This window comes from Xylona heveae (genome assembly GCF_001619985.1).
Source record: "Xylona heveae TC161 unplaced genomic scaffold L228scaffold_4, whole genome shotgun sequence".
NCBI lineage: Eukaryota > Fungi > Ascomycota > Xylonomycetes > Xylonales > Xylonaceae > Xylona > Xylona heveae.
This window is the reverse complement of record NW_017264196.1, coordinates 1,135,357-1,162,368: the sequence shown is the minus strand read 5'-3', so window position 1 is coordinate 1,162,368 and position 27,012 is coordinate 1,135,357. Positions and strand designations below refer to the sequence as shown.

At 48.5% G+C, this 27,012-nt stretch overlaps 8 protein-coding genes and 1 non-coding gene across 9 annotated transcripts; 5 read left to right on the top strand and 4 right to left on the bottom strand.

Annotated features, from left to right (window-relative positions):
• Positions 1 to 76: 76 nt before the first annotated feature.
• L228DRAFT_209680 (SWIRM-domain-containing protein) lies at positions 77 to 2,244 on the bottom strand (the record flags this gene model as incomplete). Its single annotated transcript, XM_018329823.1, has 2 exons — positions 77 to 1,750; positions 1,816 to 2,244. 2 exons carry the CDS (start codon positions 2,242 to 2,244, stop codon positions 77 to 79), a joined length of 2,103 nt encoding a protein of 700 aa, XP_018189051.1.
• Positions 2,245 to 3,057: 813 nt separating this feature from the next.
• Positions 3,058 to 4,704, top strand: L228DRAFT_246264 (electron transfer flavo protein, alpha subunit). Its single transcript, XM_018332373.1, has 3 exons — positions 3,058 to 3,470; positions 3,543 to 3,711; positions 3,776 to 4,704. Exons 1-3 carry the CDS (start codon positions 3,168 to 3,170, stop codon positions 4,354 to 4,356), a joined length of 1,053 nt encoding a protein of 350 aa, XP_018189050.1. The 5' UTR covers positions 3,058 to 3,167; the 3' UTR covers positions 4,357 to 4,704.
• A 368-nt stretch (positions 4,705 to 5,072) lies between these two features.
• Positions 5,073 to 6,814, top strand: L228DRAFT_246263 (glutathione S-transferase Ure2-like protein). Its single transcript, XM_018332372.1, has 4 exons — positions 5,073 to 5,593; positions 5,745 to 5,875; positions 5,981 to 6,140; positions 6,250 to 6,814. The coding sequence occupies exons 1-4, from the start codon at positions 5,560 to 5,562 to the stop codon at positions 6,591 to 6,593; spliced, it is 669 nt and encodes a 222-aa protein (XP_018189049.1). The 5' UTR covers positions 5,073 to 5,559; the 3' UTR covers positions 6,594 to 6,814.
• Positions 6,815 to 7,015: 201 nt separating this feature from the next.
• Positions 7,016 to 10,782, top strand: L228DRAFT_282216 (voltage-gated potassium channel). The gene is made up of 5 exons (XM_018335971.1): positions 7,016 to 7,668; positions 7,746 to 7,892; positions 7,961 to 8,030; positions 8,086 to 8,154; positions 8,213 to 10,782. The coding sequence occupies exons 1-5, from the start codon at positions 7,289 to 7,291 to the stop codon at positions 10,316 to 10,318; spliced, it is 2,772 nt and encodes a 923-aa protein (XP_018189048.1). The 5' UTR covers positions 7,016 to 7,288; the 3' UTR covers positions 10,319 to 10,782.
• A 524-nt stretch (positions 10,783 to 11,306) lies between these two features.
• Positions 11,307 to 13,434, top strand: L228DRAFT_246261 (phosphotransferase enzyme family protein). The gene is made up of 3 exons (XM_018332371.1): positions 11,307 to 11,864; positions 11,929 to 12,292; positions 12,383 to 13,434. Exons 1-3 carry the CDS (start codon positions 11,658 to 11,660, stop codon positions 13,303 to 13,305), a joined length of 1,494 nt encoding a protein of 497 aa, XP_018189047.1. The 5' UTR covers positions 11,307 to 11,657; the 3' UTR covers positions 13,306 to 13,434.
• A 606-nt stretch (positions 13,435 to 14,040) lies between these two features.
• L228DRAFT_t59 lies at positions 14,041 to 14,112 on the bottom strand. The gene has a single exon. It is a non-coding gene; the product is annotated as a tRNA-Arg (tRNA).
• Positions 14,113 to 14,508: 396 nt separating this feature from the next.
• L228DRAFT_117311 (hypothetical protein) lies at positions 14,509 to 15,938 on the bottom strand. Its single transcript, XM_018328960.1, has 2 exons — positions 15,781 to 15,938; positions 14,509 to 15,602 (listed from the first exon to the last, which is right to left on the bottom strand). Exon 2 carries the CDS (start codon positions 15,547 to 15,549, stop codon positions 14,638 to 14,640), a length of 912 nt encoding a protein of 303 aa, XP_018189046.1. The 5' UTR covers positions 15,550 to 15,602; positions 15,781 to 15,938; the 3' UTR covers positions 14,509 to 14,637.
• A 1,323-nt stretch (positions 15,939 to 17,261) lies between these two features.
• L228DRAFT_260309 (hypothetical protein) lies at positions 17,262 to 18,891 on the bottom strand (the record flags this gene model as incomplete). The annotated part of the gene is made up of 5 exons (XM_018334252.1): positions 17,262 to 17,301; positions 17,412 to 18,125; positions 18,255 to 18,400; positions 18,823 to 18,857; positions 18,888 to 18,891. The coding sequence occupies 5 exons, from the start codon at positions 18,889 to 18,891 to the stop codon at positions 17,262 to 17,264; spliced, it is 939 nt and encodes a 312-aa protein (XP_018189045.1).
• A 203-nt stretch (positions 18,892 to 19,094) lies between these two features.
• On the top strand, positions 19,095 to 22,931 carry L228DRAFT_282212 (hypothetical protein). The gene is made up of 4 exons (XM_018335970.1): positions 19,095 to 19,444; positions 19,508 to 21,466; positions 21,526 to 22,150; positions 22,213 to 22,931. Exons 1-4 carry the CDS (start codon positions 19,204 to 19,206, stop codon positions 22,766 to 22,768), a joined length of 3,381 nt encoding a protein of 1,126 aa, XP_018189044.1. The 5' UTR covers positions 19,095 to 19,203; the 3' UTR covers positions 22,769 to 22,931.
• The last annotated feature ends 4,081 nt before the right edge of the window (positions 22,932 to 27,012 follow it).

Below are 27,012 nucleotides of genomic sequence, written 5' to 3'. Positions count from 1 at the left end.
GCGCCGAATACGCCCACTTTAAGTTTTCTCACTGAATTATTCTGGATAGAAAGATGCTCCGCTGTTGTGAAGACCCTTACAGCTCAAAAGTCTTGCCTTGTCCGTCGGCGCTCAGTGGCTTGATCTCTTCGCCATTCGGGGCGTTATCTGAGCGAAATCCCAATTTCTCGCTCTGGGTGAATCCGCCGAGGGCCTCCTGGGCCATACGTGATCCTTCCTCGCCACCGCTCAAGCTAGCAGCGCGCAGGGTTTCCTGAACTTCGCGCACACGCTTCTTAAACGAGAGGCGGTCGAGGAAGAGCTGTTGGCGGCCGCGCTCGAGTTCGCGGCGCTCTGCCTGCAAGATGGCCTCCATTTCATTGAATTGTTGGAGTTTGAGCTCGAACTTTGACAGCGTCGCATTGACGGCGGCGGAGACGAGGCGCGTCATTTCGCGCTCCTCGTGGGACGCGAGTGCTGCAGCGCGCGCGGCTGATGCGGCAAGCGCGGTAGTGGCGAGGGGGTTGAGAGGTGCGGATGATGAGGATGCAGGGGCGGCGACGGGCTGTGGTGAGGAGGACGAAGCGCCAGGCTTTTCGGCGGTCGTGGGCGCAGGCGTGGATGATGTAGTAGGTTCGGTAGACTGGGCAGCCGATGTGCTGGCCGCCGCAGGAGCGGTGGGTTCGCGCGAGGTGTCCACGTCCATGGAGTCCTCGTCCTTGACGTGCTCTTTCTCCTGGCCAGGGCCCTTTTCGGTGCTGCCCGCAGCAGGCGTGGAAGGCTTTTCTTGCGTGCTGGCGGGCGCCGGAGCCTCGCCATCAGCGGCAGATTTCTCGTCCTTGCTCTTGCCGACTTGTGCCCGCAGGCCATCACGCAGTTCGCCAATGCTCTTGCCTGCCGCAGCGGCGGATACGCTAGGCGGGCTGAGACCCGCAAGGAAGGCAACGACAGACATGACGGGATTATCGCCCTGGCTGAAGGGAGCTCGGCCACCTCCGAGAAGGGCAGACATGCCGGCAGCGTTGCTGGTAGATTCCGTCTCCAGGTACTTGTCTTCGATCTCGAGCTGCAGGAATTTGAGCACACACTCTTCGCGCGTCCGAGTGCCCACATGATCGGCAATGGAGTTCCAGTTGTCATCAAACAGTTCCAGACCCTCAAGCAGCAGCAGAAGCTCCGCATCGGTCCAGGGAGAGTCACGGTCGGGGATCGTAGAGTACGAAGTGTCTTCGAGTTTGACAAAGTCGATTGCGTTGCTCGAGCTCGGGAACCGGCCTTCGAGATAACAGTTCGGGCAAAGGTCGTACTTCGCCTTGGGGGTGGCTGCGGCGCCAGGGGCTGCGCCAGCAGGGGGTTGAGTCGACTTGGCCGAGTGGTAGCGGACGCGGGTGCAGTCGACTCCGCAAGAAGAACAGTTGAACTGTCGCTTGGGTTCCTTGGCCAATTCCTCTAGGGATTTGGACGCACCTTCACCAGAAGCCGTGCCGTTAGTAGCTGCCTCACCATTGGCTTGAGTGTCCTTGGCCTCGGGCGTCGAGAGATCTTTACCATGCTGATCGTAAATGTTTCGACGAATTTCGAGGTTCAGGTCGGCCTTGGAGGCTGGAGTTGACGTAGCGGCACGCTCTGTGCCGGCAAAAGGCTTGCCAGGGACAACCGTGGGGTTGGGTCCGGGTTGAAAGCTCTGCAGGCCGCGGGGAGTGTCGGCCGTGATTCGGAAATGGCCGGTAAATGGGGGAGCAATGGCGGATGGTCTCGTATCAGGGTCAATCTAAGAAAGAGTTAAACATACTGAGCATATATTATAATGCTGTTGAAATTGAAAGAATAATGTACCTGATAGTTGATCAAGCCCCACTGCTCCAAAAAAGCGTGCACTCTCATGATGGCGCAGACATCTCCAGCGAGGTTTCGTCGGCACGCGGTCACCGTCAGGTATTCAGAAGGATTGAGGCGATAGGTGTTGATCATAAAATCTCGGTAGTCTTTATAAACGGCAGGGGTTTTGCTTCGATTCCGGTTGTTGAAGAATTCTGGAAGGGCCTTCTTCTCCAAAGTGTGAATCTTATGCATATCAAACCAGGTGCTGTAGCTTGGTAAAATGATGGCATGCGTCTGAGCAACGAGATGAGTGCGCGCCGATGCTTCGGAATTCAATCTTTGCGCCGCAGGCTGGCCATTGATAGTAGCTTCATCTGCACCTTCGGCAGGCTTCTGAGGGGTTGCGGCTGCATCTTTCTTGGCTTCGTCGCCTGTGCCAGTCATTTCTGCATCCTGCTGAGGCTCAGGCGCGGCTTCAGGTCGAGGTCCCTCAGGCGCATCAAGAGGGTTATCTGAAATTGGAGCCGGAGTCACACTTGATTCCGTTTGGGCGGGCTTCTCACCGCCGTTAGTGGGCGTTTCATCAGTCATTGAAACATCAGTCCCTGCCAAGCAATCGCCATCCCTTAGCATACAAACATTCAACAACAACGATGACACATTGTTCAAGACAAATCCCTTGATTTTGGGGTCTTTTACTTACCCTGCGCAGCTTCAACCGGAGGAGCAGTTTCTCCCGTAGAGGGTTGCTGCTGTGGCTGTTCCTGCTGTTCCGTGGTAGAAACGGGGTTCTCCTTTGGCTCTGCCGGTCTATCCTCCATGGTGCTGTGAAGTACTGAGTGCTGTACTGGGATTCAAATGATTTCGTGTCAATCTTCGCTGGTCAAGGGCGAATCGATTGACGCGCAATGACCACGAACTAGGAATCTCACAAACGGGCAAGTCAACGAGCCAAATCGTTGATGCTGCCGGTCAAAGGAAGTGTAATTGTATTGAACGAATGTGGAAGGCAGACCAAAGAGGTCAAGGAAGGTCGCGATATATTTCGCGTTTCTTTGGTGATGGCCCCAGCTTCTGTCTCTCTCGTCTTGTGTCTCTCGTCGCAAACCAAAACGTGAAGGTTCCGACGACACGGCTTAGTCATCAATGAATCAGTCACGTGCATCTGAAATGCTAGGAGGTAAGTTTACCCGAGGACCCTCGGCCCGGCAATCGGCGGGAGAAGTGAATGTGCAGGTAAGAAGAGGTGGGATAGAAGAGCAGTCCTGTACGGATATCCTTGGGCTCATTTTGCCGTCATTGGCCTCAGCTAGCTTCACCTCCTTTCAAATCCTGGTCTTGAAGTGAGCTTCTCGAGATTATTCGCCATGTTCTCCGTCGCAAGACAAGGCGCGCTGCGCCAGGCGCGGACATTTCTGCGCCCCAGCAAGCCTACCGTGACCTCCCCGGCTTCGGCCCTGGCCCGGTTACTGTCTACATTGGCATTGCTTGAACAGAGAGAAGGAAAGCTGAATCCTTCGTCTCTTAGCGCGGTCACTGCAGCTCAGAAGCTTGGAGGATCCATTACTGGTTTTGTCGCTGGCAGCGGCGTCAAAGCAGTTGCCGAGCAAGCGGCCAAGGTGGAAGGCCTGGAGAAGGTCATTGTGGTGGAGAATGGAGCATATGACAAGGTACTGAACTTGCATTTTAATGGATCATTATTAGAGTCTTTCAGGTTCAGAGGGCTAATAATCGAACAACAGGGTCTTCCCGAAAACTATGCTCCGTTGTTGGTCGAAAACATTAAAAAAGGCGGTTTCACACACGTTATTGCTGGTCACTCTGCCTTTGGCAAGAACTTGTTGCCTCGGGTAGCTGCTCTGCTAGATGTGCAGCAAATATCGGACATTACTAGCATTGAGAGTGAAGACAGTACGTTGTGGTTCTCTATCAAATAATTCAAGCGACAAGATTATGCTGATCCGTGGCATCGAAGCTTTTATCCGACCCATCTATGCCGGAAATGCAGTTCTGACGGTACAATCCACCGACCCCATCAAGCTCATCACAGCTCGAGGCACTGCTTTCCCTGCTGCCCCCGTGTCAGAGGGCAAAACCGCCGAGATTACTGAGGGCACAGACCCCAACGCACCCTCCCCAACCGAATGGGTTTCGGAGGATTTGGTTCAGAGCGCAAGACCGGATCTCAGCACTGCCAGCCGTGTAGTCTCTGGTGGCCGTGGTCTCAAGTCCAAGGAAGAGTTTGACCGCATCATCACCCCGCTCGCGGATGCTCTCGGCGCGGCCATTGGTGCGTCTCGGGCCGCCATCGACAGTGGCTTCGCCGACAACAGCCTGCAGGTCGGGCAAACCGGAAAGAACGTAGCTCCTGAGCTCTACTTGTGTGCAGGTATCTCGGGTGCTATCCAGCACTTGGCTGGTATGAAGGACAGCAAGGTCATTGCGGCTATCAACAAGGATCCTGATGCGCCCATCTTCCAGGTTGCCGACGTAGGATTGGTCGGTGACCTATTTGAGAAGGTGCCTGAATTGACGGAGAAGCTGAAGCAGGGATGAATCATACAAGATCGAAAATAAGTGAAGAAATTTCAACGTTTTGCCTTGCGGCAGACGGATGAGGGGGGATTGGGTTTCCCAGGAAGGCTATGTGCCGACACCCATGAAGATTCCTTTTGCGCATATGCTGTCCTCATCTACCATACTTGCGCTTTCTGAAAGCCTCAACGCATTGCTGGTATATAAATGAGAGCGTTTTTTGAAACTGGCCGCGCCGCCTGTGGCCATGGTGTTGGGATCAAGTATTTGTTTATTTTAATTTATTTTGCATGACTATGGTCATGTGTGTATAGTATTTAACTTGTGATGCATCTATTAAACACAAAAGAAATGCACAATTTACCCACCAATCAATTGATTTTTTATGCATTTTACGTATCCATATCTCTTCATTATTGTGCTGGGGGTCACTGATACGGGCCGGACGAATATGCTCGGACATGGGCAGGGCATCTTCCACACCTGAATATTCTAGCCATATCTGTCATGCCGGTGTGACAGTTTCGCACCCCTCGCATTGTACGTAACTGCTCTGTAAAATGATAGTAGAAAATTGATCAGAGTGATTGGTAACGCCCATGGTGATGCTGACAGAGCATCAATTTCCTCAGTCCCCACTCGGAACTTGAAACCTCCGTGTGCCGCGATTGACTCCATACTCCGGCAACCAGGTGCATGAACGAAAACAATCCCACGATTCGGAAAACAAATCCGCACAGTCTTTCCTTGACCAAAATTAATTAATTTCGGGAGCTAACGCGATTAACCTTAAGTGATGCTGAGCTGGCCTTCCCCCTTCCCGGTGCAAATTGATATCAACGCCAAGATCTCCGCCGAGGACGAAGGGAAAAGTGGCGCGACAACGTACAAACTCGATGCACAATCATTAGTTTCATTGGATGGGCTCCACATGACAAATGCTGAATGATACGATCTACAGGAGAGGAGGTGATAAACATTGGTCTATGCATTCGTGGGTGGTCGCGGCAGAGCATGAGATGGCATACGTCAACACGGGTCAGCATTGATCAGTACTAGGCATTGCCATGGCAAATATAAAATAGAGACACATTCCCCTCCTATTCGTTTCTTATTATCATCTTATCTTGATTTATTCTTCTATAAGAGCAAACAGTCCTTGCTTTAGACAAAGAAAAGCAGTTCAATCTCATCCTTCGCTCCTTGAAGACTTATTGAACCAGAATGACTCTCCAGACTATCACGCTCTATAGCCACAGTAAGTTTTTACGGATCGTCAAATCCTCGTAATTATTGCTTTTCATACGGCATGCGCAAGTGCATTTCTGTTACCTCTTTCTTTCCTCTGCTCGCTCAATTGCTTTGCCTGGTTGAGCAAGCGTCATCGCTAACAAACACTGTCTCTACAGGAACCGGCCCCAATCCATGGAAGGTCGTCATGATTCTCGAGGAGCTGTCGCTCTCATACAAGAATCACTTTTTCGAAGATTTGGCCGACTTGAAAAAGCCTGCCTACGAGAAGATCAATCCCAACGGACGCGTACGTATGCTCTTGATCTGCGAAATCGTTATCAGCGGATTTTGCACAAGATGCATCCCAGATGGCGTGCTTGGGAAATCCCCAATATTGACGTGCATACTTTAGGTTCCTGCTATCGAGGATCCCAATACGGGAATCACCCTCTGGGAGTCCGGTGCAATTATTGAATACCTCATTGACACGTACGACAAAGACAACAAGCTCAGCTTCACTTCTTTCCCGGAGAAGTACCTTACCAAGCAATGGCTATATTTCCAAGTTTCCGGTATGTGTCCATAACCAGCGCGGCACCTGTTTCTCGATAACACTTGATTTGATCTATTTCAATTTGGAAAAAAATACATATCTAACCGTTTGGCGTGTCTGCGATTCAGGCCAAGGTCCCTACTACGGGCAAGGCGGGTGGTTTTCCAACTTCCACCCAGAAAAATTGCCCTCGGCCATTGAGCGATACCAAAATGAAATCCAGCGAGTTCTGGGCGTGCTCGATCATGCTCTGGAAGGGAAGCAGTATCTTGTTGGCGAAAAATGCACATATGCAGATATTTCTTTTGTGAGCTGGAACTCGCTCTTGCCCTGGCTCTTGACTGGCGTCGAGGTGGATATTGCCAAGAAGTTCCCCAACTATCATGCATGGAACGAGCGCGTCACTAACCGACCGGCCGTGCAAAAGACCATTGAGGTGAAGAAGGTGGCCATGGCAGAGGGAAAGAAATGAATCAAAGCGCAACGAGTGACGATCTTGTGAGGATCAGACACAGCTGAGTCGACATCATCATTGAATACAGTAGCTAAGGGAGCTTTGTCGATGGAGTGCAACACTAGTTACTTTCTGCAATGCTGTTGAAATACAATCATGGTAGCGACAGAATGACCCAAGCTCTGTGAACGGACAATGAAAGTGGTACTTATCCTATATGTGTGAATAAAACCGCAGTGACTGAAAGCATTGACCTACCTCTATATACCTTGGAATCCGATCATCCCGTTCTAGAGCGTCTCCCCCAGAAAGCTTGTTTGGCTGACAACCCCACTCGATCCGCCCATACTGTATGCGGCCATCTGTTGCTGTCATCCTCTTCGGCAACCACGTTCCCCGACTCCGACTGACGATTTGTTGCCTCCTGCAGGTTGCTATGGAATTCTTGCGACAAAGCTTTCAGCGCTTTTGCGGACACGAATTTATCTACATATGAGACAACAGCCGGCCTTTGACACCTAATACCAGAGTACGCAGCTATACTTTTTCTTGGTTCACCGAACAAGAATCGCCGGGACGCCGCAGAAGCCGCCCTAACCGGCATTGTTGCCGATCGGGCTCCATACCAAAGAACCACAAAGGCGACAAACCCCCCCGAAAAGATACCGTAACGAAAACACTGTCGACAAGTATGATTGAAAGGTGACGGTACAATGGATGCGCGTGTTAAGCTAGGAGAGTCGTCGGAGGGCGTCGTGGCAACCGATCGTAAAGATTTTAGTGATGGCACTGAAACACAACCGGAGAGCTCAGGCGACCGTGACGCTCAGCAGCAAAGCTTCCAACATGATAACCCTAGTTCTCGCACCGGGCTGGAGGGGGCGAACATTCCAGCGGACTCATCCAAAGGAACCAGGCAGCTTGAAATCCACAATCCGAGTTCGACAGAAACGAGCGAGTCCCCGCCAACAACAGACTTGACGGACGGGCAGAGTCCTGACAAGTTAATTCCGTTGCGCAATTCCAGCAATCATTCTCGACGGATCCAATGGCCGCATTGGAAACTGCGGCCAGCAGATGATGACGAAGAACAGTGAGTTTTGGCCCTGCGCCCTTGGACTTGAATGACAAGCGGCATAGAGCAAGCGCAGCTGATATTCCTTCCTGCAGGAACTGGTGGTTTGCATCAACAGCTATTCCTTTGATCGCCGCTACAACCGGGCCATTGGCCAATGTTCTTTCCATTGCTGCGCTGGTCACAAAATGGAGAAATCATGTACCTATTGATGGTGGCCCAGAAATTCCCGATCCGCATTGGTAAATTTGTTCTCGCCCGATGGGCACCTGATAAGTTACATGCTCCAAATGCTAAGCCATCGTCATAGGTGTATTGCCCTCAATGGATGTTCTCTTGCATGTGGGTTTACGGGTAACTTGTTTCTTCTTTTCAACTTTGTATGTGCTTTCTCTCATACTTGTCGAATGTCAAACGCTAATCGTTTATTTACAGACTCGAAAAATTCGATATATTGTCGCCCTGCCAATGTCTATAATCTTCTGGTATTTTGCAACAGGGATCGTACGTCTTTCCTCCATCCACACTAGCCAATTCAGTTAAGCTAATGACCATCTTGTAGCTCATTGCAATTGAAGCATGCATGAACAAATATATCCCTCCGGCGGGGCCAGACCAAGTCTATTCGCAAGGCTTTTGGCATGCCGTTCTCGCCGCCATTTTTTATATGATTAGCTCAATGATCCTAATGATCAACATGCTAGGCTACTTCTTAGGCCACTACCCACAACATTTCACATTGACGGACCACCAACGCACCTTGATTCTGCAGACGATGATGTTCTTCATTTGGCTCGCGGGTGGAGCCGGTGTCTTTGCTCAAGTGTGTGACTGGTCATTTGTCGATGCTCTATACTTCTGCGACGTGACCATTCTCACTGTAGGCTTTGGAGACTATATTCCCGTGGACGATGCAGCAAGAGGTCTAGTCCTTCCATACTCTGTCGGGGGCATCATCATCCTCGGTCTCATGGTGAACAGCATCCGAAACTTCTCACTTGAGCTGAGCCGCGAAAAAATCATCAAGAGACACGTTGAGCGAAAACGAGCACGTACGATTGAAAAAGTGGTCACCACTTCGACCGAAATCCAACAACGTATGGCCACGCTCGAGCGCCGACCATCATTCATTTCCTCCCCGATGAGCCCGCGCGAAATTTTCGTCAAGATACCTGCGCCCCAAGCTGGACAGAAACCACTACATGTGGCTGCGCAGCGCTTCACCGACCGGCTTAACCAACACGAAGCCGAGAAAGAGAAGGAAGAGGAGGAGAAGGAGGAGGCCGCCAAGAAGGAGACCGAGGCTGAAATGGAAAAGGCTCGTCAAGCCCGTACACATCATCCTCATAACAACCATTCGCCGCATATTCCTGGCCAAAACTCAATACCTCTTCTCCGGCCCAAAGCCAAGCTCATCTTGCTACGCGCCGAAAAGGACCGATTCCTCGCGATGCGTAATATTCAGCGCTCCATGGCGCGCTTCAAGCGATGGTACGCACTCAGTCTCAGCGTCACTGCATTTGCGCTCCTTTGGTGTCTGGGAGCCGTTGTTTTCTGGCGCGCAGAAAGGGAGGTACAAGGCATGACATACTTTAAAGCATTGTACTTTTGCTACGTGTCTCTCTTGACGATTGGATACGGAGACCTCGCGCCAAAATCAAATGTCGGCAAACCCTTCTTCATCGTATGGAGTCTTATTGCTGTGCCCACCATGACCATCCTCGTCAGCGACATGGGCGACACAGTGATACACGGGTTCAACCGCGCTACCTTTGTTCTTGGCGACTGGACCATTTTGCCCAAGGCCGGGCTATGGAATTCCTTTCTCGAGAAGAATAAATGGGCCGTAGGGTGGTGGGGGAAATTTGTCGAATGGAGGGAACAGAAACAACTACGCCGCGAGCAGGAGAAACGCATTGCCGAAGGCTTTCCCATCGGCCCAGCCCCCGGTGAAGGTAGCGATGACTATGTTGCAGCGGACGACCCCGAAGCTGGGAGTGCGAGTCCGGATGTGCTCATGAGCTCCCGCGGCACAAGTAGGAACAACGCGCGGTCGCGGTCGAATGCAACCACCCGCGAGCAGTCTCGACCAACCCTCGAGACCCTTGCCACTGAGGAATTAGACGAACGTGCGCTCGCACGCAGACTCACCGCGGCCATTCGACGCGTCGCGGACGATCTGAAACTGGGCAGTACACGCAAATACGAATATGAAGAATGGGTCGAGTTTACCCGGCTGATTCGCTTTTCGGCATTGGTTGGAAGAAAGGGAAATCGCAGGGCCTCTCGAAGTGGTGGCCGCAGTGGTGTTGGTGGTGGTAGCGGTGGTGGCAGAAACAACAATGGCCAGGGTGCAGAAGGCGATGACAATGATGATGATAATGAGATGGAAGACGATATCGAACAAGAAGAGCAATCCCTTGGCTTGGTCGACTGGGACTGGATCGGCGAAGACAGTCCGATGCTCGCAGACCAGACGGAACCGGAATGGGTTCTGGATCGATTATGCGAGAGCCTGGACCGGTATTTCCGTCGCACTATCCCGCCGCCATCATCGTCGTCAAGACGTTCTCGGAGCAAACGGAAACGGACAAGGCAAGGCAGGACTCAACTGCGGTTTCATGACGAGCACGACAATGATGACGATGGAGATGGAGTTGGATCGTGATTGAGTTTGTTTTTGTGTCGGCTTAGTTGTTCCATTATATGTGTTCGCTTTGGTTGTTCCATTATACGTATTGGCCTTTTTGTTTTGATTATCAGTATATCTGTTTGATTATACGTGTATGTCAAAGGGCGTTCTTTTCCTGCTTATTGCGGGCGCAACGGTGCGCATCTTATAGTTGGAAGATTTCCAAGTACAAGGAGTTGGATACTGGTACCAGAGGGGTTACGGGATATACAGATACCCTTTTTTTGTCCAACGTTTTTGTTTTGTCTCACTTGTATGATACAGTACGTTTTTTTAGTATGTCTTTAGGGAAACAAAGAGTTCGGCTGCGCTTCAGTGGTTCCATACTAGATCGATATGCAGCCCGATATACAACAGAAATACCATATACTATATGATCTTTAGGGCGTTAAGCGGTAAACGGAAAGAGGTAGATAGAGCGAAGTATTATAAAGGGCGGGTATATTTGTATGAGATGGTATTGAGAAAGTAAGATCCGCATACTGTGAACCTCAATGACAATCCTCAAGTCCTTTCCTTGCATGCTATGATGGGTTTTCCCAAACTGAGCCCACCCACCTTTGACAGTTGGTGAATGACTCCGTCATCCACAATATTGTCAGAGAGCTCTTTGAATACCTTTTCTAGATTTTCTTCCGTCACATCCTGAGTCCTGTCTATATCGACGGTCGCCCAGACTTTGTACGAGTTCTCATCCGCAAGAACCCTCACGGACCATTATGGGCATGGACCAGGAACACAGGGATAAATGGTAAGCTGGCCACAAATCTGGGGTAGCGGACCCTGGCAGGTAAATATTTAGCAGCGGGTAGTCAGCCCAAGCGCCCTGGCGCGTCAGCTAAATAGCTGACTGGCTAGCGCCCGGGCTCTAGCGACGACAGAAGGGCGGTACCGCTATGGTAAGAGCTCCGCAGCATTAAGCTCTTGAACACCACATCTTAGCACAAATTCCACCAAGTGTCTCCAAAGAATACGATGACAGGGTGAATTGTAATGGTGTACACTGCTGCAGAGTCATGCAGTCCACCTTATCTCATATTTCCTTTTCCTTTCCACGTCCTTCCACAATTGGTAGCGTGAAAATAACATCACGTGCACTCTTAACTGTACCACCTCAGGTACGAGCATTGTCCGTGGCATCAATTGCAGCTTCAAGCTTCAGAGGTCAGGATCACTGCATCTGAAAATTCAGGCCTCTTACAACTGTGTTCTAGCTGTTCATTGGGATAACGACAATGGGTTTTACCATTATACCGGTGGCCGATGGCTGTTCAACGAGGCAGAGCAGTTCGCTGACAGACGCATTAACTTCAACATGGCAGAGTTGGTCAGAGTTGCAACTGCAAGTCTAGGTTGTGGCCCAGATTCATGCATTAGTGTCGAAAAGCTTCCGGAAGGTAACTATAATAAAGTATTTCTCATCAAGCTACATGATGGGCGACAAGTCGTTGCCAAAGTTCCTAATCCCAATGCTGGCCTGCCATTTTATACCACGGCCAGTGAGGCTGCGACGATGGAATTTGTAAGTTTAAGTCTCTTTCTGCTGTTCTGTATATGAAAAATGCGTTAGACTGAACTTCCGAGAGGTAAGGACTGTTGCTGGAATCCCATCGCCTAAGATTTATGCTTGGAATGCTCGTGCCGCAGAGAGTCCTGTCGGCGCCGAGTATATCATTATGGAGAAAGCTGATGGAGTTTTGCTTAGCTCCAAATGGCCTTTGATGAGCACAAAAGAGAAGCACCAGTTGACACAGAGTATCATTGCATTCGAGCGGAGCCTGCTTGCACATAAATTTGAAAATATTGGAAGCATTTATTATGAAAGAGACCTCGTCGACTCACAGGATAAGTTCCCCGCAACTGCTTACTCTGGATTCGTGGTCGGTCCCACTACCGACAGAAAATTTCTCGAAGACGGACGAAGGAAAGTCAAAACAGACAAAGGACCATGTATGTTTACCTTTTAATCGTCACCACTACTCTGACAATGAACATCTCAAATTCCTCTTTGCGCCTTTCTTCTGACACCTATGTCTATAGGGAATACTGCGAAAGAGTACATCCTCTCATCGGCCAGGCGCGAGAGAGCATGCATTCAGCAATCTATCAAATTCCCAAAGCCAGAAGGAATATTCGGTGGACCGAGATCCTACACGCCAACGGCCGCTGCAAAGCTTGCGGTGTTGGACGATTTTGAAAAGGTCGCTTCATATCTCCTTCCCAAGGACTCCGCTGTCCACATTCCTGTCCTATGGCATCCCGACCTGCACTACGACAATATATTTGTCGACTCTGCGAATCCGGCAAAAGTCCTTTCCATCATCGACTGGCAGTCTGTACATGTAGCACCACTCTTCCAGCAAGCCAGTACCCCGGCATTCTTGGAGTATCATGGTCCAAAGCCGCCAGAGGGCATATCGGCACCAACCTTACCAGACAATTTCAACGACCTGAGCCCCGTCGGAAAAGAACAAGCCGAAATCTTACTTGCGCAACAGTCTCTATACAAATTATACGAAATCCAATCTGCCCGACAAAATCCGCTTGTTTTCAAGGCACTACGCTACGCCAACACGCTTGGAAGCCAAATCATTTCTCTCGTTTCTCAGGTTTTCAATGATGGCGAACCGATTATCAAAGGCCAGCTGATCCAACTAGCGCATGAATGGGACCAGGTCGTCGGCAAGGACGGACCGCCTTGCCCGCTTAGGTTCACGCCGGCAGATATTGCTGCGCAAGATGCAGACCAGCAAAAGTGGGAAGAAGGCGTACAGCTCATGGAGGATGTCATTGACGCCCTTGGCGGTGCAGAAAACGGTTGGCAGGGCTGGGTGAGCCATGAGGAGTATGATCAGTTGAAGAAAAAGTTGGAAATTGTGAGAAAACAATTCGTGGAGCACATGGCGCAGAATGAGGAAGAGCGTGAGGTTTGGGATAGAGTATGGCCTTTTCAGGATACATAGTTTAGAACGGGGCCCCGAAGTATTGAGAGAGCGACGGGCATCATAGACGTATAAGACACGGCTTGCAAATCGATTCCGTCCCCGCCTTGCAAAGGACAATGTGAGCTAAAGAGCAGGACAGAAACAAGATTACTACCAAAAAACAAAGGGAAGCGCTCCATTAACGACAAGTGACACAAGTCCGTAAACATGACAACCTCTTCTCTCTCAAAACATTAGAATCTAGTAATTTCCTTCCGCCAGACTTTTCTGTTACTATATTTCAAAAGTTCTTCATTTCGCCAGCATCATTTATCCTTGTATCAATTCCCTATTATACAGTACAGTAACTCGTCCCCTTTGATGTGACGTTTCCGCTAAGTCCAGCAGCACGTTAAGGTAGTCCTCGTTACAATACAGTTGAGAAGCCCGCTGTAAGTCTTACCCAGCCGGCACTAACTACATTGTCCCATGGCTATAATAAACTTACTGTATGGGATAACCACAATTCAGTTCTACGGACAGCGGTAGATTGTACGTAGTATCCGTACCGGCCAGCCAATATCGTAGCTAAAAGCCAGGAGGCATGACGTAGCGCCAACGCCTGCACTAACAACCCACGCTAACTAAACGCTTGTTAACCCGCACTAAAAGCAACCCAAAAAAAAGTTGCCGAGAAGCGGAACCTCGGAAGTGGAAAAAAATGAGAATTGGACGGCCGCGAGCCGTCCGAGGACCGTTGGAGGACAAAAAAGATGACCTAACCAGGGGTCGAACCTGGAATCTCTTGATTCGTAGTCAAGCGCCTTGCCATTGGGCCATTAGGCCAATTGTTGAAATATGGGAATTTATAGTGATTTATGAACCATGAAAGTCCGCAGCAGCACAAAATGTTGCCTTTTAGCTGTGCTATAGGGCACGGAACATGATGCGTGACGGGTGCTAGAATGGAGTAAAGCAAGTATAAAGCAGAAAGTAAAGCAGAGGAGAAGAAATCATTTCAAGTGTGCCGCGAGTGAAGCTGTACGTGGAGTATTATCGGAAGTGATAGAAATTTTTTGCATTTGCACATCTCTATGCAGTCACGAATTTTAGGAATTTTGCAAGGGTTTATGGATCATGGTGGAGAATCGAGGTGGAATGGAGAAGAACCGAAAATAATTTATTTTGTGGAGGTTGGGGTTTCGAATAGAACTTGGACGAATTAGAGAGAGAGAGAGCGTGCGAAAGAAAAATACCTTCTGGGCTAAAAAATAAAAATAAAAATAAAGGATAAAGGAAAAGGATAAAGGAAAATCCAGAGAAAAGCTGCAAAATCTTGACATGATTCATAGCATCGTACATCGTGATGAATTAATATCGGGGATTTATACGTTCTGAAATGTTGCCTGTGCCACACATGGCGGTTTCGCGCCAGACCTTCTCGACGTGGCGATCCAGCTGGAATTTCCAAAACTCCAGATCCAGTTCCATGGGCGGTACTGTTTTTCTTCTGAAGACCACTTCAAAATCGGATGGTTCAAAACCACCATACCGCCGGTAAGTGGATGCCTCCAGCCTCAAAAATTGCAGCGATGGCATGCATGATGGCGACGAAGCTTTAGCAAGCGCGATTAAAAGTGGGTTTATGCGCTCTGGGATGGGCCGAAATCGAGATACGAAAACAGGTCTGTTCCCTATAATCTCTTCTTCAAGTTGTTCGTCATAATAGCCGGCTGTTTCCATGACCTGCATGCCATTCATTTCATGCATATTTTGCGGGTCGTTGTCCGCAACGTTGTTCTCAGCACCTCCAGCATTTCCAATAGGTTGGAGATTTTCAATACCTTGCACAAAATCGTCCGCATCATTCAGCATGTGAAACTCGGCAGGATCAACAAACACTCCCTCTTCAATTCCCTCCTCATCAATACCAAACTCCTGAGCAGTATATACCCGGTCAAGGTCGTGTTCAAAGTACCATTCACCATTCGGAGCAACTAAGCTAAACGTAATGTCCAATAGTTGAAGATTAGGCCAGAAGGGGACAGGCCCGGAGACCTCATTCTCGGGGTTTCTTGTTTCACTTGTTTTCTCAATCTGCGGCCAAAAGAGTGCTGGAGAAATGGCGATTAGACCCCCTAACTCAACTCTGACAAGGTTTGTAAGGCGATGAAAAGACCCGCGAAGAGATATGCTCAGATCATCTATGTTTGGGGTTTCTGGAAGCAAAGCACTTGGCGGAGAGAATTCGTGGTCCAGGGGATCCATGTAGCAGAAATTCATGCGCAAATGCTCCAAAGATGGCTGATTCAAGACTGCAAGTGACTCAGCCAGCCCTGAGTAGGTAACGGCCGCAGATTAGCGTTTGGATCTTTTAGGATCAATATCCCGGACAGGCTTGGAATACCAGCGCAAAACAACAGTCATTTGATGCTGAATGCAGAATATTGGCGCATATGAGTGGGAACATGAAATTTGTCAAAGGCGAAAGGGAAGGCAATGAAAGAGTCATACCGTATCGATTTCCAGCTCTTAAAACTGCAAACTTTTTCTCATTGTCATCGAGCCCAAAGGTGCATGATCACAGGTTTGGAAATATTGATGCGATTGCAACCATAGAGGCAGGCTCTATTTTACGGCTCGGAGAGTCGGTATAATTTCCAAAATGACGAACGCGATATATGCGTGGTAGCCGAGCAGGGTCCAATAATCGCAAAAAGGAGTGATCATAGCGGTGTTCGAAAAGGTCCGGCCGAAGGCCACGACTGTGTAGATGTCGATCGTCGCCTCGTTTCTCAACGTTTCGGTAAAACTCATCCATTGGAGAGTAGATTGTTCGAAGCGTCAAACTTAGAGATGGCAGTAGTGATCTATTCCCCTTTTCTAATTGTATAATCCTGGAAGATGCATCTTTTGCCTTGTTGCTCCAACGCTCATCGTTGGCTCCAATTCCGAATTTAGGCAGCTCCCATGACTCCAATATTTTGAGGGAGTCAGCATTGCATTTGAGAAAGCCTTGATATTTCGTGTCTTGTCCTCGTCAGTTTCATATTGGCCACAGGCCTCGTCGCTGTAGGTTGGCAGGACAATAATTAAAGATATTGTCTGCAAGGCATTTCTTCGATGCGCATGCCTCGGACCAAAAATCTTCTCAAAATCGGATAGAGAATCGGAGGATATTGTGACATTTGAAAAGGTGTGGCGCTCAATGGCGAATTGCCAGGAGCGAGAAATGGATGCATAGGATGCGAGCTGTAAACGCGACCCTTTTTTCCGACGATGTGAGAAAATACCCGTCGGGTAAAGAAAGAAAACAATGCGGGAGAGAAGTTCTGGCGGGAGATCGCTCAGAGAAGGGGGCATATCGTTTGTGACGCTGTCAATTGGATTCACTGATGCAGAAAGGTGACCATAGAAGAAGATGGAGGAAGGTGTTGAGAGATCGGTCAAATACATCACACGTTTACGTCGAATAGTTGGGAGTTGTTGCATACAGAGTACGTACCCCTCAATTACCCCCGTCTGATCTGCATTTGTGACGTACTGCTTCGTTGCATGCGTGTCTGATGGCGACTCAAATGCGTTTTCCTACAAGGCCATATCAGAGCTCTTCATTTGGAACCATGAAGTATTGATAACTCATCACAGAGAAGGTAGCATTATGTAGGGAAATTTGAACAAAATTATACAAGATCAAGGTTCACAGTAACCACTTATATCAGCCCGACTGAGGTGGCATAGATCCCCTCACAAACAATCGTCACCATTATGAAACAGTCAAGGAAAAAGACAACCACAACTCCTCATTGCTCGGGAAATATTCCGAGAGCTTTCCTGCATTTATCCGCCATTACAGAATCCGTTGACCGCAAATTAAAATGACCAAAAAGTAGACGAAGCCCAATGGGTATATCGAAGAAACGACAGACATGAAAGGTAATATATAATACGAAAGGGGACAATGTTCAAAGAATGTCTGGGTGAATAGAGGTTTTCTATTCCGTCGCGTCGCTCAATATGTTTGCATCGCTGGCCCTATGAGTGGTACAGCGATTAGCCCCGGACGTCATGAACAAATCAGAGAACCGTTCACAGACCCATCATCTATGTCGCTAACTTGAATAGAGCTAGAAAATCTAACTGACCTTTGCTTTCCCTTGTCCTTGCCTTTGGGACCTCTGCCTCTCACAATGCCGTTCACCTGCGTCTCCTTACTCTCACATGACGCGCCATTCTCATGCTCATGGTACTCGCAATCGCCGTCCTCAGTCGGATCTGCGAATAATTTACCGCCCGCCCCTTCTCGAATCGCATTTACCAAATCGACGGCAAAATCTGGATTCCCTTCGAAACAGCTCCGGTACGACTGAGCGTCTTTGTCCTGGTCAGGGTCCATAATCTGTCTCGCAGCAATGCGAATGACTAGTTTTCGGAATGGTGAGCCAGGAGCGGCTTTATCATAGATTGGCTTGATCTCCTCAGGATCTGGAACCAAGCCGGCTTGATGAATACCTTTCCGATATTGATCCATGGCAACATTCTTGAGCTGCGAAATATTGAACCTCTCACACAGCACATACAGCTTCTGACATGCTGTCGCGTAATCCCATTTGCGCTCAACCGGCATGTCTGATACATCGTCAATGCGGCCTTGGTAGAGCCACTTCACAAGTAACTCGAACCCGCCAGGATCGTCTTCAGGTAAATCGAGTTGGTGGCCAGACTTTTTCTTCGCATCTTCGGGAAAAACTTCGGCAAAGTAGTCACTGTGATGGCAAAGGAGGTTGCGATGCAGCGACCAGGACCGTTTGTTTTCGTCGGAACCGACGTGGATGTCGACGATCGGACCGGAGAGAAGTCTGGAGGGGAACATGACGAATGTCGTGGTTAGCTGGGAGAGTTAACTGAGTTTACACAACTTGAAATCGAGGGAAAACCGAGCGGCCAATAGCGTAGCAATGGGGACAAGTGGGTGAGACAAGACTCACTCAGCAAAGGTCTTGGCCGTGGCTTCGCTAATGTTAGGATTGGCCATGCGAAGACGTCGACTGTTTTGATAGGCAAAATCGCGATAGTGGATGCGCAGGTCGTACGCAGGGATGTGCATGCGATGAGATCGATCCAACGTCAGTCGCTAGCTAAGTTCGCAAATGTGGCGCAGGCGAGAGAGTTGAACGTATATTATCAGTTCACACGGCTCAATGATAATAGAAGCGCTGTCACAGGATGTTTGCACTGTTGCGCAGGGTAGACTAATTCAGTCATGAATGGTGGCGAGAATGATTCGATATTTCGCCTGCCAGGCATTGATTGCCATGATCTGGAGATGATCGACGCAGAAGGAGGTTGCAGGATTCAGGAACAGAAGAGGGTGGTCGCAGCATTACAAGGTGGCTGGTCACTCGAGCGGAGGCGAAGGCGGGGTGGAGGAAGCGGAGAATAAGCGATAAGGCTTGGCCCTCGCGTGGCTCGCTTGACGTCGCTTACGGTAACTGTCGTCAGAGTGGCATTAGTGGAGGAAACACGCAGTAAAATCATCAAAACAATCCAGCTTACTATATAAAGAAGAGGAAGAGGGAGCCGAGAAAGATCTGTATTTTGATGTAGTAAGTGACTATTACTCATGATTGCTATGCAACGCGAGTTTGCCGGTCTGAATCTGTATAGGGGTCCATCTCAGGTTGCGGTGCCAAAGTCCACGGACTCAAATACAAGCTAACCGGATATGGAACGCGTTTCATTCGAGACGCTATACCAGAAGTGGATAATGGCTAACGCGACAGGAGTCCCAGCGCGTCACGCGTCGTATATTGAACAGAAACCCTTATCGACGATCTCAATGAAGCATCGGACAGATTGGCGATACCCTGATATACGGATTATGGAGACTGCTTGGGCAACAATAGAGCCAATCACCATGGATTGACAGTCTTCGCCATGGATTTCTCTTCACCGCCGTCCTTTCCCTCCTCATTCGATCCCGCCGTTCATCTCCATTCAGAAGCAAACGACCCTCTACCAGCAATTGTACATCCATCCAGCGAAGCCGACCGTCTCGAGGCCATCCAACTTCAACGTGAGGAGGCGGCAGCACAGAAATCTCGCCAAGGAATCGTCATTCAGCACCGGGCCTGGAAATTAAAAGACGTGTTTAGGAGCGAGGACGACTACCTGCCAGGTCTACAATACCAACCCTAATTGGCCGCGAAAATATCATTTACTGATATTGGAGTTATTGCAGATACACCCATAAAGAAAAGACTTCGGCTTGATAACCCACTGCCATTTCTTTCATCTTCGTTGGATACGCCTCCGCCTTCCTCTCCGCGACAAGCCAACATGGCATTAATATCTTCTCCAGTTGCTTTCCCTCCAAGCTCTTCGCCCCCTCCGCAGCATCACAGACATGTGACCCAAGACAAGAGGCCATCAACGCAGACCACAACTGCACCGAAAACAATGGCCGGGTTCATTATTGACGATGAAGACGATGAGGATGGCTTTGAGGCTCTAAAAGAAATGGAAACGACAGATGTTTCTCGACCCAAAGACCAGGAACTGCAGCATAAATTGCACGACCATCCTACCCAAATAACCCCACCAAGTGAACCTGCCCGACCTGCCCCATTTGGCAGGTTCGAACAACGTCGGGACGCCCATAAACCTCAAACTACGCCATCATTCTTACCCAAACTTCCATCGTTGTCGTCCAGAACTACCATACCAATACGAACATGCTCTGGAAAGACGTACACGACGTTCCGCAAAGCTGCCACAAACCCAACGTCTTTCCAAGACATGGCTGCAGCAAGATCAACTACAGCGCCAGGTCGCGCAAAGAAGAGTTACTATGGCATCGACGTACATCGGTTGATTGATGAAAATACAGAAGAAGATAAGAGGTCTGCACAAGAGTCAGCAGCGGCGGAAAATAGCTCAGCGCGACCCTCGGTAGAGACGTCTCTTCCGCAACCTTCAACCGACAAAAGAGGCAGGACGATGATGTGGACCGAAAAATACCGCGCAAAGAAATTCACAGAACTTGTGGGAGACGAGAGAACACACCGGTCAGTGCTGTGGTGGTTAAAAAAATGGGACCCGATTGTCTTTCCGGGCTCAGCACGGCATAAGCCTATGTCAGCGAAAATGCAAGCTGCCGCGGAGGAACGTTCTCATCGGAAAATTCTGATGTTGACAGGCCCTCCAGGGCTGGGTAAAACTACCTTGGCCCATGTCTGCGCGAGACAAGCTGGGTATGAGGTTCTGGAAATCAATGCCAGCGACGACCGCAGTCGAGATGTGGTCCGGGGAAGAATTCGGGACAGCGTTGGCACGGAGAACGTGAAAGGGGTTGACGTGAAGACCGCATCAGGAAAGGAGCGGCGAGCAGGCCGCCCAGTCTGCGTAGTGGTGGATGAGGTGGACGGAGTTGTTGGCGGAAGCAGCGGCAGTGGAGGTGAGGGTGGTTTTGTCAAAGCTTTAATTGACCTGGTTCTTCTTGACCAGAAAAATAGCAACTCACTGGACCAATCGAGCTCCTCCGCGAATGGAAAAAAGAAAAAAGGAGACAGCTTCCGTCTGATGAGACCCCTTATACTCATCTGCAATGATGTGTATCATCCATCTCTACGCCCATTACGACAGTCAAGCCTAGCTGAGATTATCCATGTGCGCAAACCTCCTATCAATATGGTCATTCCTCGAGTGAAAACTATATTTGAGAAGGAAGGATTCCCATGTGACAGCGATGCAGTTCGCCGACTGTGCGAAGCTACGTGGGGACTCAGGAGTAGAAGAGAAGGCGGAGGACCTAATGACAGTGGCAGTGGTGAAGGCGATTTACGTGGTGTTCTGGTGGTTGCAGAATGGATCGCTCGAAAGCTCAAGTCTACAGCCGATCCTACACTGGTAGAGCCAATGCGCCTGACAAAGAAGTGGGTAGAGCGACATGTCATCAACGATCTTTCACATGGCGGTGGCAGCGCTCGGGGTCTCGGTCGGGGCGGGGCTAGAGAAGTTGTCGAACGAGTATTCCTCGAAGGTGCAGGGTTTCCAAAGCCTATTGATCCAGGCCACCCGAAGGAAGCCAAATCAGCACCTGGTGGGAAAGTAGGAGTGGCAGAAGTGGGCAAACGATACGCCATGGAGCGATTGCGCGATATGATTGATGCAAGCGGCGAATACGACCGCGTCATGACTGGTGGGTTCATCATTGCATTCATGTCAGATTGGCTGCCCGTTTGTGCTAATTGTCATCAGAGTGTTTCTCTGGTTACCCAACTCACCGCTTCCAGGACGACACCTTCCTTTCTAAGCCAAATTCAGCTTATGATTGGCTACAATTTCACGATATCATGTCTTCCAAAGTATATACTAGCCAAGAATGGGAGTTGAATCCGTACTTGAGCCAGTCGGCGCTTGCATTTCACTATCTTTTTGCCTCTCCCTTGCGAGACCAGTCCTGGGCAGACTCAAGCTACGAGCGTGGGGCACGTGGAGGTGACGATGAATTGGTCGAACCTACTCCGTTCACCGGCCTTCGCGCGGACTTTGAAGCGTACGAAGCAGAGAAGCACAACCGCTCCGTCTTGCTATCACTCCAATCGGCACTCTCCCTGCCTCTTTTACGTTCATTCCGGTCTCCGGAGTCAATATCTTCCGAGTTGCTTCCTTACTTAATGCAGCTACTAACTCCGGACGTCAAGCCAGTAGTGGTCGGCGGCAGCGGCGACCAAAAGAGCGTAGCCTCCGTTCGCAAACAGAGTGAAAAGGATATGGTTGACCGGGCAGTCGAAGTAATGGGCGGAGTAGGTGTTACATTTCACCGAAGTAGAGTTGAGACTGAACAGGGCGGTCATGGAGGGTTCATTTATCGAATGGAGCCGTAAGTAGTCTACTTGATCTTGTTTTACACCTGCCGCCCCGAGACTAACGGAATCTTTCAAGGCCAATCGATGCCCTTTGCTCTTTTGAGACAGCCTCTAGTTCGCTGCTTACTTCTGTCCCAACACGCTATGCTGTCCGGCAAGTCCTTGAGCAAGAATATCAGAAATACTTGGTCCGTCAAAACGCCGCGGCTCGACAAGCGCGATACAAACGCGGTGGCCATGACGACGACGAAGAACTTCCTTCAGAGTCGAAATCCAAATCCACCAAACATGCAAAAGACAAGTCCGCGGCTTTACTCAGCGAAGCTATCCAGAATACAAAAGAACTCAAACGGGACTTTTTCGGCCGGATCATCAACGAAGCGAGGAAGCACACAGGCGCTCTTGCTCCTGGTCTGAAAGGAATTGCTACCGATGGGGAAGATGAAGAGAATGCTTCAGGCACAGGTGCAGAGAATAGAAAGAAACGACGCAAGTCTAAGCATTCCGGAGAAGACGGTTCGCCTGCAGTTGCGGAAACACAGGAGAATAAAGTGTGGGTTAGTTTTCATGAAGGGTTCTCAAATGCGGTCAGAAAGCCAGTTACCCTGGCGGATTTGCTCAGTGAGTTATAGATGGTAGTTCAGTGCGGGCTATATCGCATATATAAAATTTAATAGATTTGCGGAGACCTATTCATTTTAAATATTCGCCTACTGGCATTACATTTGTTCCTGCGTTGTATGACCAGTCGCAGATACGGCGGTGAACATAGACATAGCAGTTGCAAAATATGGGATCGGAAAATAAATTGACCCTTCAACATTTGACTCCGTTGAATGCATGTTTGCTTAAGAGCAGGATTACCTTTGCGCCTCTGATAAATTTCAACATTCACAAGTCTTTGGCCCCTTCCCTTACTGATAAGTAAAACTTACACTTCACATGGCCATAGCATTCACATAGGATGGTCTATACAACTATGAAAAGACTTCCAGCGGTACATCTCCGCCCTATTTGTTCTGAACTTCTGATATATAATCCCTATACCCCCTTACTTGAACTACCCACGTGTGTTAAATATTAGGACTCAGGCACTGAAAAATTCATATGAAGATATGGTACTCCAATTGCGCAAATAGGGGTATATAGTTAAATAAAAGACAACAACATATCATATTGTCTAGACTCTCTACACTAAATTTGGGCGGCAGCAAGAGAGGAATCCAGTGGCACCATAGGTCTATTTATATGCCCTTGGGCTACTAACAGAGGCAATTATTCGGGTGGTACCCTCTTCTCAAATTGTTTTGATGAATTATAACAGCTGGAAGAATGAGTGTGTCTTTCATCAAACACTGCTCAATGTGGCCGGTTGTGAGTCACAATGTGATTGAAAAAGGAAATAAAGGTCGACTTAGGGAAAATAACTTTTGATGAACTATGTTCGACAACTGCATATAACCTACCTAAGATAAATTGCAGTCTTCGGTACCTTGACATACAGGTATTACACAACCACGGGGGAGAACGTCTTCGTATATAAAGCTAATGATGAATTCTCATACCGGAAGACCAAGCCAAAAATGCGATGCAGCAGCACCTTTTTTTAGAAAGCAAACAGATTCAAAGTTCTAAGAGATGCAGAAACTGCAGCTTACAGCGCTAGGGTTTAATTGTTGCTCATATGATAAAGTATAGGGTCGGCCGGTCATGGCCGCCTCGCTCCTTCCTCTTTGAATGATACATTAAATCGGCTCAAAAACAAACTCGTCTGATCAACTGACGTGAGGTGAGCACACGCTTCGGTCGTCACTCCAGAGATCATCGTTACTGATCCAACTATACCCCCCCGAAGTCAATCAGTTTATAAATGATGATCAGTCGGCTAATGACGATATCGGCAAGCTCTCTGATGAGCTCGATGAATACGACTATCAAATATCCAGATGATAAGAAGCATCCCACAGGACCGGTCATTTTACTATCAAAGAGGATGATATACAAAGCTGCCTAACAGTAGTATTGCATGGAACATCAAGCTCATGTGTCAGCTTATTGAAACGAATTACGCTAAACGGCGACGTCCACAACTTCAAAACAAGATGCTCATTGGGCCCTTGGTTTGGAACAGATGCCGGAGATTGTATGGAAGAAGAGACAAAGAAAAGAAGAAGTAAATTCTTGGTTTCCTGGAGACAGCGAACGGTCTAACAGTATCTAGAAGCTTGTCAGCCTGAAGAACCGTTCAAGATGGGATAATCCAGATGGGATACAAGCACAGTTTGCATTCAATAATCAACAATACCATGTACCAATCATCAAGCCTAAAAGGCTACCATCAGAATGACAGCGATTCAGATTCTACCGACTCGACAACTAAAACACACAGTACAAAGATCTGTAAGCTTGATGCAACAGGATATTGACTATATAAGTCCAATCACATAAACTTGCCCTTTGGCAGTTTAAAATTGGACATTATCAGTCCACGAATCCCCAAGCAAAGCACACCTGGAAGAAACCGGAGTCATTCATTGCGCGTTGCAATTGAGGATCTCTTACGGCAATTAATTCACACTTGATCTTGTGGTGTCTGCCACTGCAGACGCTCACCATCTTCGCTGAAGAAAATTCATGGCTCACCCATATGTCTGTCTAGAGCACTTCAGAGTTGCAATCAGATCTCCATGTTATAAGTATTTCAGCAGAACATCGAAGCCCCACATACCGTCTGCCAACTGCAGTGCAAGTCAAAACAGGATTTGAATGGATTTCACTTTTCCAAGAGCATGATGAAAGAAATCGGAGACAAGCACCGACAGACCGTGGCTAGTTCGGAATTTTAAAGGAGTTAACTAGTAAGTACATCTTCTTCATATAGTAAAGTTTTAGCTAATAGTTTTACTATAGCCAATGTATTTTACAATGGCATAGGTACTTCTCACGGGAATGATATTCTACACATAGCCAAGATTCATCCAGCACATACAGCCAGCCTTGTCCTTGGAGATAAACAGCTCAGAACCCGACTCATTAATGCCATAGATCAGTACTTTCAACCTGCTAGAGATCCACACTCTATCTACAGAAAGAGGGTTCTAGCAAGCACCAGTGGAGGCAGTGCATTTTACCATCCTCTTACTGTCACTCGATATATCAGAGGGTCTTTCATCAAAGTGTACAGAAAGACAGCCCAAGGAGTGTTTGTGGGAACAGAAGAAGTAGATCAGATGGTGCAGATGGGATTGATAGAGCCACCTCCTCCATCTACTCGGCCTGTCCAGAAGAGAAACATACCAGTCCATGCATTTGCCTTGGAGAGTCGCTCAGCTTCTAAGAAGCATGATGGGTATTGTTATTCTGTCATTCAATTTGCCACCGTTCATTCCATACCTCTTTTGCCTGTTTTCGTTTTACCCGCTTTTCTGGCGTCGTGGACAAGATTCCGGTCTTGGACAGCTTCGACTATTGACTTCTCTGAGCTTTTGGGCTTTAATGATAATATTTGGGCACACTGTGGTTAGTTGACGGAGAGGAAATCTCCATTTAGCACCGATTGGGGACGTCGACGTCATCCTCTTGGGTCCAATTTGTCTATTTTGTCCGTTTCCTCCGGCTTTTTCATTAAGGTATCATTTACTACTATGGGTCTTGCTTTCCCCGAACCTCGTCGTCTTGTTACAGTCCAACTCAACCCCATCTTTCAAAACATGGAATTGAAGGCCTTGCCGGTGGTAGCGTCTACGGGTCACACCCTCACACCCACGGAAGTCAGGACTGCCGAATACCCTGATGTCATCTTCGATGGGAACTCAACATCCACTCGCCAGAGGACGTTCTTCGAACGGCTCTCAGGAAGAAGGAAACCTACTGGCCAGACGTCGAGCTGTATCAAGAGTCACCTGATTACAGTTTCCATTAACAGAAGACATTACCCTTGTCTCTTGCAATCTTAATGCCCTAAGAATCGCCAAAAAAGAAAAGGAAAATTGGGAGAGCAAGATGCTTGTGGTAATTTGGTTCGTCCCGTTTCAGGTCGACCCCACTGCTTCTATTTATAGTAGATTGGTTGTCCAAGGAAAAGCTTCTCGCTCTCTGACGATGAGTACGAAGATATTGCGTCAGAGAGCATAACGACTCACAAAAAAGCTTAGATGACGTCCCCTAAGCTGAAGGCTGATGAATACCTCTTTAAGCTTTGAATGAGTAATAGACTGTTTCAGCGTTTCAGCATTAGGAGCATTCAACAAATACAAAAGATGGAACTGCTTGCCTCAGCAAGCAAATCGACAATGAATGCTGCTTTTGGAAATGCCATCTAAAGGCATTTTGTGGCCATTAAAAGCACGGGGAACGTTTCTACTTGGCACACTGTCTCACCCTGGCTTGAAATGAGTTGCTGAAAGGATTATATCCGAATATAAAGACATCCGTGTCCTCGGGAGAGTATTCTTTATCAAAAGCCTCGGCTGAGAATAAAATTTCCGAAACGATTAAAATAATGTCTACACCGGTGTCGACACATCAATTCTCTCCTCAAAAGAAATTTGCAATACTGGCTGGCGAAATTGTATGCTGCTAAAGGCTGATAAAGTATGTATATATCCGTTGACTATTCCATGGCTTATTCTTTGGCTCAAACAAAGAAGTGCTGACCAAGATACTCTACTCCAGGCATGCCGAACGGGAAAGCAGAAGAGATGTATTGCTTTTGAGCAGTTCAGAGAGAAGGACGTATGCTGAAGAAGACCAATGGGAAAAGCGCATGGTCTAGCGATGTAGGCGATAGAAACGAATGAAAAATTGCCTTTCGAGCCCACCAACTTGGATAAGTAATATCTAGAAATGCTAGATAGATTAAAGCATTCTTATAGTG

Coding starts and splice junctions, on each gene's coding strand:
- L228DRAFT_246261 (XM_018332371.1), top strand. CDS start 11,658: ATGGCAGAGTTGGTCAGAGTTGCAACTGCAAGTCTAGGTTGTGGCCCA. Junction 11,865..11,928: donor AGGCTGCGACGATGGAATTT/GTAAGTTTAAGT, acceptor AACTTCCGAGAG/GTAAGGACTGTTGCTGGAAT. Junction 12,293..12,382: donor CAAAACAGACAAAGGACCAT/GTATGTTTACCT, acceptor CTATGTCTATAG/GGAATACTGCGAAAGAGTAC.
- L228DRAFT_246263 (XM_018332372.1), top strand. CDS start 5,560: ATGACTCTCCAGACTATCACGCTCTATAGCCACA. Junction 5,876..5,980: donor AGATCAATCCCAACGGACGC/GTACGTATGCTC, acceptor TGCATACTTTAG/GTTCCTGCTATCGAGGATCC. Junction 6,141..6,249: donor GCTATATTTCCAAGTTTCCG/GTATGTGTCCAT, acceptor TCTGCGATTCAG/GCCAAGGTCCCTACTACGGG.
- L228DRAFT_117311 (XM_018328960.1), bottom strand. CDS start 15,549: ATGAATTTCTGCTACATGGATCCCCTGGACCACGAATTCTCTCCGCCA.
- L228DRAFT_282212 (XM_018335970.1), top strand. CDS start 19,204: ATGGATTTCTCTTCACCGCCGTCCTTTCCCTCCTCATTCGATCCCGCC. Junction 19,445..19,507: donor CGAGGACGACTACCTGCCAG/GTCTACAATACC, acceptor GAGTTATTGCAG/ATACACCCATAAAGAAAAGA. Junction 22,151..22,212: donor TTCATTTATCGAATGGAGCC/GTAAGTAGTCTA, acceptor GAATCTTTCAAG/GCCAATCGATGCCCTTTGCT.
- L228DRAFT_246264 (XM_018332373.1), top strand. CDS start 3,168: ATGTTCTCCGTCGCAAGACAAGGCGCGCTGCGCCAGGCGCGGACATTT. Junction 3,471..3,542: donor AGAATGGAGCATATGACAAG/GTACTGAACTTG, acceptor ATCGAACAACAG/GGTCTTCCCGAAAACTATGC. Junction 3,712..3,775: donor TAGCATTGAGAGTGAAGACA/GTACGTTGTGGT, acceptor GTGGCATCGAAG/CTTTTATCCGACCCATCTAT.
- L228DRAFT_282216 (XM_018335971.1), top strand. CDS start 7,289: ATGGATGCGCGTGTTAAGCTAGGAGAGTCGTCGGAGGGCGTCGTGGCA. Junction 7,669..7,745: donor GCAGATGATGACGAAGAACA/GTGAGTTTTGGC, acceptor TCCTTCCTGCAG/GAACTGGTGGTTTGCATCAA. Junction 7,893..7,960: donor GAAATTCCCGATCCGCATTG/GTAAATTTGTTC, acceptor CCATCGTCATAG/GTGTATTGCCCTCAATGGAT.